Raw genomic sequence first — 10,651 nt, 5'->3', positions numbered from 1 at the left:
GGTAATTAATTGCACGCCCCCCGAAATGGATAGCCGCCGTTTCCCAAGCTCCCAACTGGATAAATATAGCTGAAGCATATATATATGGGCCGCTTAAAGATCACATTAACATCAAACGCGCACATTTTATGGCCTGTCAACCGATCGTTCTCCACATAGATCGATCGATAGCTACCAGCTCGTGGCCGCAGTGAACCGCCAGACTCTCTCCTCTCCCCTTTTTTTTTCCCTTTCAGACTTTTTGGCTTATTTCAGCCAATTTTAGAGTCACGATTTTAGAAACCCAAGCCGAAGCGGGATGAAATGGAAGCGAGAAACCGGGAAGATTCACTCATCCTCCGCTCGGCTGGCCCTCAAATTAATATTTATATTTATTATCATTATTTTGTGCAAACTTGTTCTTGGCCGTTTCGTTTCTAAACGTGTTAGAAAGGCTTGGTCTGGCTAAGTCGGGCTTTGCGAAATGGCATTAGAATCGGCCGGAGAGAGATATATAAAAAGTCGGTTGACACCCGAGCGCGCTTGCTTGGTTTAAGACTTAGTCCCCGATCTCGGTGCTGTGATCATTCAAACGGAAACATCCAATAAAGACGGCCACGCTCATTGGCCAGAATCTGATTGAAAGTGCCCAATCCTACTTAGTTTTAAATATTCAATACAAATTGTTTTTGTCTGGTACAGAAAAAAAATGTCAGCTCTGATCTGTGGAACTGCCTGCCTGGCCATTTTTCAGCTTATGCTGCAGTTAGTCCTGGCCAAGGACTACAGCTGGTGTGATCCCAGATTTGTGCGAGAACGGTGTCAAACACATTGCCTGTCGAAATACTGGAGTGAGTTTTTATCATATAATGTATACAAATAATCGTTCGTACGATAAAAGTCAAATAATGTGGTCTTGAATATTAATCGCATGCATATTAGGGGATGAACGATGAAATATTTGTAAAAATGGCTGAATTGAGATGCTTCAACTCTCAAGGTCTTTGCCTGGTTAATTTATTTGTATTTATCGCAACAGATCTTTGATCAGCTGGCAGTATCTTGTTTTAATGAGGATTTTGGCGAATTATAGTAGATAGTATCTAAATTGGAGATCTCAATTGCAGTATATGTTATAAAACTTCATATTCTAATAATCATTATTTTTTAGAACTAGGAATGTGTATTTGATTATACATTTAAGATTAAACTTAAATATGTTAATTATTCACAATTAATTTTCATGATTTTCGGTTTTAAAGAAATGCCCCCAAATATGGTTTAATGATTTTTTCATTATAAATTGACATTTTTTTTTTAATTTATTAAGAGCTAACCAGTAATTAAAATGACTAACTAGCAAAGGAAATTAGGCTATGGCAGCTAGGGTCTTCAGCTCAGGTTTTACAAAAAATATGGTATAGGTTGGTGATTTTAGTAAATTTACAAAATTAATATCTACTGATTTATCCTTTTTCCACAGCAATTTGCCAGACGCTGCCAGCCGGACTCTGTCCAAGTGGACATAAGTCGTCACAAGGGGGATTTCCTGCATGCCCACAATAAAAGGAGAAACTTCCTGGCTTTGGGAAAAGTTCCGGGATATTATCCGGCCGCAAGAATGGCCACAATGGTAGGAACCAGCCCAAAACTTATTTTGTACATCCCAATTATCAATATTGATATCCTTAGGTGTGGGACGATGAGCTGCAGTACCTGTCCATGCTGAACTCTCGCACCTGTAAACTAGACCACGATGACTTGCCACAACACCTACCGATATGCCAACGCTGGGCAAAATCTGTGCGCCGTGTGGCGTCCAAGAGATCCGTATGTGAATGTGACCAGTTTGGTGGAGGAGTGCTTGGGCCTCTGGTTTAACGAGTACTCTCTGATAGACAGCAGCTTTATCGATGCCTTTAAGGTCACCTCTATTTTGTGCGTATCTTAAAAGGGGATGCCCCTTGTTTATTTATAATCCAAATAAACTAATGGGTTTTCTTTGAACAGTGAGGACTACGGCCACTTTGCGGAGATGAGTGTGGACAAGAGTTTCGCGCTGGGCTGCTCCATCATGAGATTCACACGGCCCGACTATCCCTCCGTCTACATCTACAACTTCATCTGCAACTATGCCTCACTGTACGCCCTGGGAGCTCCTGTCTATGAGACTGGTCATCCGGCTTCTCGATGCACCACGGGGAAGAGCAAATTCTATCCGGGACTGTGTTCCACTCGCGAGGTGTACGATCCAAATTGGTAAATTGGTAAAAGGGAGTCCCCACTCCCTCCACTCAGGTATAACTGCCAAGATTATTTAGTAACTCGTAGCCTTAGACCGAATACAAAGCAATAAATGATCGCATCGATTCCAGCCACTTTGCATGATTTAATTCAATTTAGAGTCGTCATCGGGAGTCTGTCGCTGACTTCTGACCCGGCTAGCATTGCATAACCACCAGTGAGTTATATACCCACAGATTGTGCTTTAGGGCAAAGCAGTTCGGCCAAACAAAAAACAATGCGAATCTACAAAGAAAGCCAGTCCCAGTCTTCGCAGACTGGTTTTGGCACACAGAACTTTCGTTTATTATTGGCCAACAACTCATAAAGATGTTCCCCAGCATATGCAAATGACGGTTTTTATTTGATTTGTGCGCAGAAGTTATTGATTTCTCCTTTGTGACTGAGAACCTGTCCGGGGATCTTTGAATGCGGTGCTTAGCGTGTGCAACAAGCAAAAACAAGCGGATAAATATACTTGTATAACAATGCCCGATAGGCGAAGCTCATCAATTGGGTCAATGTCAGTGTCAAAGACTGGAAACACTAGAATTCTGAAGTCACTGAACTGTGTGAAACACCCACGTTGTCTTAAGTTGAAAGCTTAAACTTTAAATTGGCTGAGCTTGGACTAAATGTTATCTTAGAATGTTCGTTTTCTGGGTGAACCTATATTTGACAATCTATTTCCATTTATTTTATTGTTTTGTATCTGTCAGTGCCGTAACCAACCTTGCGAAAGCTCCAACCTTAACCAAATGCTTCTACTTAGCTTTCTCTGGCTTGAACTCATCTCAACTCGACTCAACTTAGAGATTAACGATCTAGTTAAACAGTCTGTTTTCGGCTAGGGAGCCGCGTGCCCAGAAAGTGAAGACTCTTCCCTTAGGGGCTTCTCTGGGGTTTATTGCTCGACTTTTCCTAGAATTCGTGCACTTTGAAGTTTCGGTGTGAACGCTCTTTGGAGATAAAAAAAAAAGAAGCAGAGGCTGTGATTGAGATTGAGACAAAGACAACGGCCCCCGAAAATGGAAATGATTCATAAAACGTCGCTTGACCTGTCTCAAGCTGCGGTTTCGTTTTCGGATTGAGATCGGGATCGGGATTTGATTCGGAATCGGAATCGAAGTCGGGATTGGGATTGGGATTGGTAGTGAGATTGGTAAACACCCGCCATAATAAATAAACACCTGCAAATCAAAATTTCGTTATAAATATCGTCTTGCGGGTGGTCAGGACTTGCACTTGCATTCGAGCCTTCATTGAGATCCAGCGAACATGGAGTCCGGAAGATACCTAATGATCGGTTGTCTGCTGACGATCTTGGGGGTTGTGTTAGCCCAACCACTGTCCTGGTGCGATCCGCAGTTGTGTCCAGATGACACGGTGCACATTGCCTGCAATAATGATGGGGTAAGTGAAGCTCATGAGTCCTCTTTGCAGCCTGAAATAAAACATATTTCATTTGCCTTTAGGAGTTCCATGAGAGCTGCTCTCCGGATGCCACCATGGTGGACCTCAAACCCTATCGCAATTTAATCGTGGATGAGCACAACAAGCGGAGGAACTTCATAGCCTCGGGATCACTACCTGGTTACTATCCGGCCACGCGCATGGCCACCATGGTGTGGGACCAGGAGCTGGAGTACCTGGCCACGTTGAACCTGAAGACCTGCTATCTGGAGCACGACGACTGCCACAACAGCTTCCGCTTCAGGAATCTGGGTCAGAATCTGTGCGGAGTGGATCGCCCGCGGAACTGGCCAATGAACGTGACCAATCTGGTGGAGCAGTCACTGGGTTTGTGGTTCGGGGAGCACAAGCTGATCGACAGCAGCTACATAACTGACTTCCGGCTCACCAGGAATCTGTAAGTCGTCCGTCGTCCGTCGTCTGAGATCTCCCCATTGACCCAGCCCACTAACTCCCTTTTTTGATTACTTATCAGGGAGAAGTACGGACACTTTGTGGAGACGGTGGTGGATCGGAACACCCATGTGGGCTGTGCCATGATGCGCTTCACCAATCCCCAGTACCCCTTCCTGTACATCTACAACACCGCCTGCAACTACGCCAGTGTCTATGCCATTGGAGTGCCGGTTTACAATGCCGGAGAGCCCGCCTCTGAATGCCGGACGGGCAGCAATCCGGAGTACCCCGCCCTCTGCTCCATCAAGGAGCAATACAATCCCAACTATAATTTGTACTAGCTAATGAACCAAACGGTGGAAACCAAACTAAAATAAATTATTGCTAATGAACCTAATCAAAACACCTCGATTTTTATTACTTTCTTTCGACAATTGCTCCCCCTGATTGATACGTCAAGTTTTGTTTATCGTCGTTCCGGCTGCTAAATTTGGCTTGTTGCTAATTGCCAATTCAGCGGGCACTCAATTATTAATGTTAACGGAAACAATCGAAAGCGGTTCTCGGACACTGGGCTCGGGCAGCACAAATCTCGGCAGTGCCTTACTCATAAGGAGATATTTACTTGTACGTAAACGTAAATATAATTAACGATTAAAAACATATCGATTTAAAGGTATTGCGTATTTATCATAAATTAAGAAACAAATAAAAAATCACTGGATGATTTAATAAAATTCATAATAATATTTTAATTGTGCTTTTGGTATACTTGGCAGGAATCATCTTAACGAAACTATTTAAGCTACATTTGCTGTTTTAGCTTTATTGAGAATCCCTAGGTCTCGGCTCATTAAAAGTATTATATTAAGCTAATCTTACCACAAGACACAAAACCTTTAAATGTAAAGATATTTCCTCACTTTAAAAATAACTTAATTATAATAAATTTGCCAAAATATTTGCCAAAGGTTACATTCCATAATATGAACTATGAATCTTATGCTTCTAAACATATCAACTTTAGCCCAAGGTGCATTTGTTTACTTTTCACGCCTCGCTGCATGTGACTGACCCATCCTGAAACGATGATGTGTATGTGCCATCATCAAGCCGCAAATTAATTTTTAATTACTCAGGATCACATTAAAAAGCTGTTAATTCATCAATGAGCCAGCTGCACCCCCTGTACAAATAACAGGCCGTCCACGAGCCACGCATAAACAATGTGCTCAATGCACTCCGATGACGTCGACAGATTCGGTTCCAATCTGGGCAACAAACACAAGTCCAGACCTAAGGACAGACCTGACATTCCTGCAGTCAATCGAGGGCAATTTACGGTCCAGCCACTGCAGCTGAAGCCCAGATCAGACAGTGACTCCTATAACTCAGCTCGCCATGTGTGGGATTGCATGTGGAGCCAACAAGGGATCACAGCAGCTGTCCCAGCTAGAGTTGCGCACATGAAAAAATTCATTAAGATTTTGAATTTAAAATTAACGCACTTAACACGTAATATGTTTATGGATTGCCATCACTTCTAAAATAACAATAAAAAAAAACGTAAATACAACACTTAGAAATCAAATCAAATCATGTCAGGATTTTAAATTATAAAAACTCCAAAGAAAACCAAATTATACAATTTCAACACTTTTTCTTACTGTGCATCGCTTTCCTCCACTCACTGCCCACTTTCAAACGGGCCACAGTGAAGCCTCTGCCCTGACTTTTATCTTGCTTTATCTGCGGCTATGCATCATAAACGAGTCTGCTTTTTCTGTTGCTGTTCCTGTCCTGTCCCGTCCTGACCTGTCCTGTCCTGTCCCGTCCTGTCCACACAAATCTCCGCACTCCCACTGATTCTGGATGGCTGGCTGTCGTTGCTGGTTATGCAAATTCCGATTACGAAGCTTTATCGCCGCCAGAATCGCAGATCTCGGGCCCAGCAGCTGTCGGCCTGTCATTCTCCCGAGTCGAGAGCGAGCCAATAAAGATCTCTGTTTTGACAGTTTGCACGTTTATTGGAGCTGGAATCCCCTTACACAAAACCCTCACCATCACCCAAGAACCGACGACTACCACCAGATGCCCAGGTCGCTGAACAGCTCCTCGGTGGTGGGCAGCTCGAAGTCCTCGTTGACCCACTCGGATCGGTTCTTGTTGGTTGCACTCTTCTGGTCGGTTGTTCCATACTCCTTGCGGTAGCCCACATCATCGCGAAGATCCTCCTCGTCGTACTCCTCATCGTCTTCCACTGCCTCCAGGGAGCTGCTCATATTGGTTTTACGCTTCGGAGGAGCGAGAGGCAAACCCTTTTCCCCCAGTATTCGCTGCATATTCCCGATTTCATCGACCTGCTGTGGCGGCGGTGGCTTCTCCTCCGTGGATGGTTCTTCCGCGGCTTTTTCGGGGTAAACTGCCACCGGGGAGGAGGCCAATCTGACAATCCGGTCGAAAAGAGTGGCGAAGTGTCGCCTAAACCGGCTGTAATCAAAACTGTCCCTGGATCCAGCGTTGGCATCCAATAGTCCATGTGTGGACGTGGATTTTGAGCGGGTCAGCGGCCCAAAATGATGCAGCATATCGATGCCGGGCGCCATCGATTCCTCCCAACTCTGTAAAAATTATTTTAGTTATTATTTTCTTTTATTTTTCACATTTAATATTTAAATGTCTTACCAGTTCCGTCCAGTCCTCGATGGGCACACTCAGCACTGAGTTGATAACATTGACCACTCGCTCCTCCAGGTTCAATGCATGAATTATCCATTTGGCTAATGCCACGGCGCAATTGAGGTCGCAGCGCTGTCTGAAATCGATAAAAATGGTTGGAAGTATATTTCAGACATTGCGCTGCAGAATACCGTGTACTTAAAAATGCAGGGATATTCTAGTCAAAATACAACAACTATATATATACTTAAATAATAGTTTAAAAAGCAAAAGACAAAAGGTTAACAAATTAAAATTTCATTTTTTTTTATTTTAATAAGACGAAAATATATGGATGATAAAAAATTAAACATTAACTTACAGAATTTCCATTGAAAAGTAAACTTGATTCCACATATTTTATATATTAAGCTTTTTAATATTACATACTTTTAATTTAACATTTTGAATTAATGTTGATCTATAACACAATATCCATATAAAATTCCTAAAATGACTACTTATAGACCAGTTGGTCTAAATAAATAAATAAAAATACACAACTTATCCATTAACAGGTGCTGGGTATAAGCATGTCAATTATTTCAGTGTCTTTGGGGCGTGGAGTTAGTGCAATTAGTGTGAGTGTAATTATCGAACAGCCAATGTGTACCAACTTGCGTTCGTCGCGCCTTATCTCCACCAGCTTGTCGCCCTCCAGGATTAGCTGGTCATAGTTGGACTCGATTTGCATGGTAAGGGCTTCCTTGGGCTCACCCTCAGACTGCTCCTGCAGTTGCCGCTGAAGAGTCTTGAACTGCTGCCACAGATCCTCCAGTTGGTCCTGCAAATAAATACGGAAAAAAATAATTTAATATAACAAGTTCCATTAGCCTTTTGTACTTTTCCATGAATGTTAAGTGCTCCTGATTATAAGTGCCATACTGACTTATATTCCCTCACCTAAGGGTTCCGCAATATACATAGCTAAGAACTCGAAAATTCAGTTTTTGACGACTATTTTTAATTCGGTGGTATTGCAGAAAAAAAAGTGATATGCTAAAGAAAATAAAATTAAAAACCCAAATTTAAAGCTTATAAAGACCTGTAGATTTCAAGAGAAATTAAAATTATTGCTATTAAGGATAAACTTTTTATAGACACTTATGGATGGGAGAAATTGTGCAAAATGAGAGATTTCAACTTTGACCGCATATACCAAAAAATAAGTTTTTCCAATTACTTTGGCTTTATAACTAAAAACGTCGTCAACATTGGATTTTCATATTTTTAACTACATATGATATACCACGGAATACTTAGGCGATGTGTATTTTGGTAAGAAGTACCCAATTATCTTGGAAAAGTAAATAAAGTAAATTTAGGAGTTATATTTTGTGTTCTTCTTATTATTTAAAACTTGTTAGAAGTTTATTTCGGTAAAGTTAAATCCTTATTCACCGTTTGCTTCCGAATGCTCTGCTGGGTGTCGTGGTGGACATCGATCCGATGGAGGATGGGCTGGGCGGGTAGGAAAGGAGCGGCCATCAGGCGCTCCACACAACGATTGAGGACTCCGCGCTTCGGCTTCTTCTTGTCCATCTTGATCAGACCCGCTGAGCTGTCCAGCTGGAGCGTTCGCTCCACAACGCGCTCCAAGATCATGGCGAAGGTCTCCACGTAGTCGGACTGAATGCGAATGCGATTGGAGTTCTTGGCAGCCACCACGGTGATTATTTCGCTCTGCTTCTCCAGACCCGGACAGAGCAATTGGAGTCCCAGGGCATGGGCATCGCTCTGCTCCTCCAGAAACTCCCCGAAAAAGGTGGCCAGCTTGGGGGTCACATGGCGACTGGTTATGCTGTAGGTCAGCTTGATCCCAGCCGCCTTTTGGGGCTGGCAAACGCGATAGAACATGGACAGCGGGAGATTGGCGCTCTGCTGAATGATTCGCGGGATTCCCTGGAGAGGATTTGGGGGAGCATAGTCACATAGAAGTATATAAGGAATGGCACCCCTTTACTCACCCTGGTACTCAAAAAGGAGGCCACCACCTCCACCTTGGTGCTATGAACATGCAACAGCTCGGCAATGTAAAAGTCCAGCTTGAGCTCCTTACTTGTGCCCGCCGGCACATCCACAAAGCTCAAGGTATCCTGACTGCAGCGGACCCCGTTGGGCGTCTGGAACACCAGCTGCAGCTCGGCCAGCTCCGCCCTAATCTTGCAGCGCAGTAAGCCCTTGGCCGACGGCAACTCCTTGACAGCCACATCCGCCGGCACGTCCAACAGCAGGGTGTCCAGATCATCGTTTACTTCCGTCTGGATGCTGAAATTTAGGCGCACTTGATCCGCCGCCTGCTGATTGAGGGCATCCATGTCACGCACATCCACCGCCTCCTTGATCTCGTCCTCGAGCTGCTGCAGTTCCCTGTGCGCCTGGGTGAAACTGAGCTCCTCCAGGTCTAGAGGCTGGACTTGGAACTGGAAGGGATCGGCACCGAGGTAGCCCACCTCAAGTTGGCCCCGGGCGCCCAGCGTTACGATTCCTCCGGCCAGATTCTGGACATTGGAGCGCTGAATGGCCACCGGTGCGGGCATTTGGTTGGGCCACTGTGCCGCCCAAATGATGTTGGCCTCTTCATACAGATGCAACTTGGAGGAGTCCGAAATAATGGCGCTGATAAGGCGCGCTCCGGGCTCTAGGAAAAATGTGGTTTATGTGGGTATTAAAGTATAAATAGATACTCACCCCAGTAGTAGCCCACCACGAAGCTGGTAAAGCATTTTGGAGCATAGTCCAGTTTCAGCATAAAGTTAAATTTGCCATTGTCGTCCAGTGAGATGAAGTTTCGCTCGCCTAGGATCATGATATAGGAACAGTTCCTAGGCAAAACAGTTCCATTAGAGAAGTTTGGAATACTTTCAGGTATCCACATTCCACCGATCATCCGCAATACTCACTCCTTCACTTGAAGCACCCGCATATCGACAATGCCCTCGCCGACGCACTGCGTCCAGGTGGGCTGGTAGCTGCTCTTGGTGACCAGCGAATGGGACAGATCCTGGTAGCTGTAGCACTGCAGATCCCAGGTGGCACTGAACCGAAAGAAGCTGTCGGTTCGCTCGCAGTAGGCCACCGGAGCAGGAAGTGCCCGGTGACCGGGGAATCGGCACTCGTAGGAGATGCCATCCTGCTCATAGAAAGTCAGTGTCCCATCCAGATGGACCACGCAGAAGAACTCCCGCCCCTTAACCTGGCCGAAGTGACCTTGGCAAAGTCCGAAGGCCACGCGCTGGAACTTGTGCTCCGCCTGCACCTGGAGCCGCAACTGGGCACCATGGTCCGCCAGTCCTCCGATGGCCACAACATTGTAGATAACAATTGCGTTGGGCAGGAGCACGCCCAACTGATTGGTGTTCTCATTGCGAACATTTCTACGTGATATGTGCAGCACCAGTTATAGTCACTGAAATCCATAACTTGAAGCCATTGCAAGCTCACCCACTGAACTTTCCGGCGTACAACCCGAGGATGGGGGCCACCATCTGGGTCTCCAGCAGCAGGTCGGTGGCATCGAAGCCCCTGCGGTGCGGATAGTAGATACTCAGCTGTCCCGTCTGGGAGCCCACAATGATATAGTCCTTCTCCTGATCCTCCAGACCAAAGCGGGCGCACAGCAGACTGGCCACATCGTACTCCTCCCCAGGATCGGAACACTGGGCTGACCACCAGCTGCAGACATTAAACAGCGACATGTTGCAACTGATTTCTGGAACCGTTCGACTCCAGTTTTGAGTTAGTTCACATGTTATGGTTAAATGGAAAAAGGTTGCCTTGGAAACAAAATTAAGTATCCACC

General features: G+C 44.9%; 3 protein-coding genes across 5 annotated transcripts; 2 read left to right on the top strand and 1 right to left on the bottom strand.

Moving 5' to 3' along the window:
- The first annotated feature begins 506 nt into the window (after positions 1 to 506).
- Positions 507 to 2,350, top strand: LOC128256053 (antigen 5 like allergen Cul n 1). Its single transcript, XM_052986103.1, is given in 6 exon segments — positions 507 to 778; positions 780 to 830; positions 1,463 to 1,612; positions 1,672 to 1,740; positions 1,742 to 1,917; positions 1,990 to 2,350. Coding segments are annotated over 6 exon segments (789 nt in total). The 5' UTR covers positions 507 to 688; the 3' UTR covers positions 2,243 to 2,350.
- A 1,144-nt stretch (positions 2,351 to 3,494) lies between these two features.
- Positions 3,495 to 4,534, top strand: LOC128256061 (antigen 5 like allergen Cul n 1). Its single transcript, XM_052986114.1, has 3 exons — positions 3,495 to 3,675; positions 3,738 to 4,132; positions 4,211 to 4,534. The coding sequence occupies exons 1-3, from the start codon at positions 3,541 to 3,543 to the stop codon at positions 4,470 to 4,472; spliced, it is 792 nt and encodes a 263-aa protein (XP_052842074.1). The 5' UTR covers positions 3,495 to 3,540; the 3' UTR covers positions 4,473 to 4,534.
- Positions 4,535 to 5,789: 1,255 nt separating this feature from the next.
- LOC128256182 (protein PTHB1) lies at positions 5,790 to 10,582 on the bottom strand. Of its 3 annotated transcripts, XM_052986322.1 has the most exons (9): positions 10,294 to 10,582; positions 9,753 to 10,226; positions 9,541 to 9,674; positions 8,817 to 9,490; positions 8,251 to 8,751; positions 7,467 to 7,633; positions 6,817 to 6,946; positions 6,193 to 6,752; positions 5,790 to 6,134 (listed from the first exon to the last, which is right to left on the bottom strand). In XM_052986322.1, exons 1-8 carry the CDS (start codon positions 10,545 to 10,547, stop codon positions 6,213 to 6,215), a joined length of 2,874 nt encoding a protein of 957 aa, XP_052842282.1. In that variant the 5' UTR covers positions 10,548 to 10,582; the 3' UTR covers positions 5,790 to 6,134; positions 6,193 to 6,212. The 3 variants fall into 3 exon arrangements, with proteins under 3 accessions (XP_052842282.1, XP_052842281.1, XP_052842283.1); XM_052986321.1 differs by lacking the exon at positions 5,790 to 6,134 and having other exon boundaries at positions 6,157 to 6,752; XM_052986323.1 differs by lacking the exons at positions 5,790 to 6,134; positions 10,294 to 10,582 and having other exon boundaries at positions 6,157 to 6,752; positions 8,817 to 9,488; positions 9,753 to 9,881.
- Positions 10,583 to 10,651: the final 69 nt, after the last annotated feature.

This window comes from Drosophila gunungcola (assembly GCF_025200985.1).
Source record: "Drosophila gunungcola strain Sukarami chromosome 2R unlocalized genomic scaffold, Dgunungcola_SK_2 000013F, whole genome shotgun sequence".
Taxonomy (NCBI): domain Eukaryota; kingdom Metazoa; phylum Arthropoda; class Insecta; order Diptera; family Drosophilidae; genus Drosophila; species Drosophila gunungcola.
Note: the sequence above shows the minus strand (reverse complement) of the source record. Positions and strands in the feature narration are given on the sequence as shown.

Coding starts and splice junctions, on each gene's coding strand:
- LOC128256061 (XM_052986114.1), top strand. CDS start 3,541: ATGGAGTCCGGAAGATACCTAATGATCGGTTGTCTGCTGACGATCTTG. Junction 3,676..3,737: donor TTGCCTGCAATAATGATGGG/GTAAGTGAAGCT, acceptor ATTTGCCTTTAG/GAGTTCCATGAGAGCTGCTC. Junction 4,133..4,210: donor TTCCGGCTCACCAGGAATCT/GTAAGTCGTCCG, acceptor ATTACTTATCAG/GGAGAAGTACGGACACTTTG.
- LOC128256182 (XM_052986322.1), bottom strand. CDS start 10,547: ATGTCGCTGTTTAATGTCTGCAGCTGGTGGTCAGCCCAGTGTTCCGAT. Junction 8,752..8,816: donor CCTCCTTTTTGAGTACCAGG/GTGAGTAAAGGG, acceptor AATCCTCTCCAG/GGAATCCCGCGAATCATTCA. Junction 7,634..8,250: donor AGAGCATTCGGAAGCAAACG/GTGAATAAGGAT, acceptor ATTTATTTGCAG/GACCAACTGGAGGATCTGTG.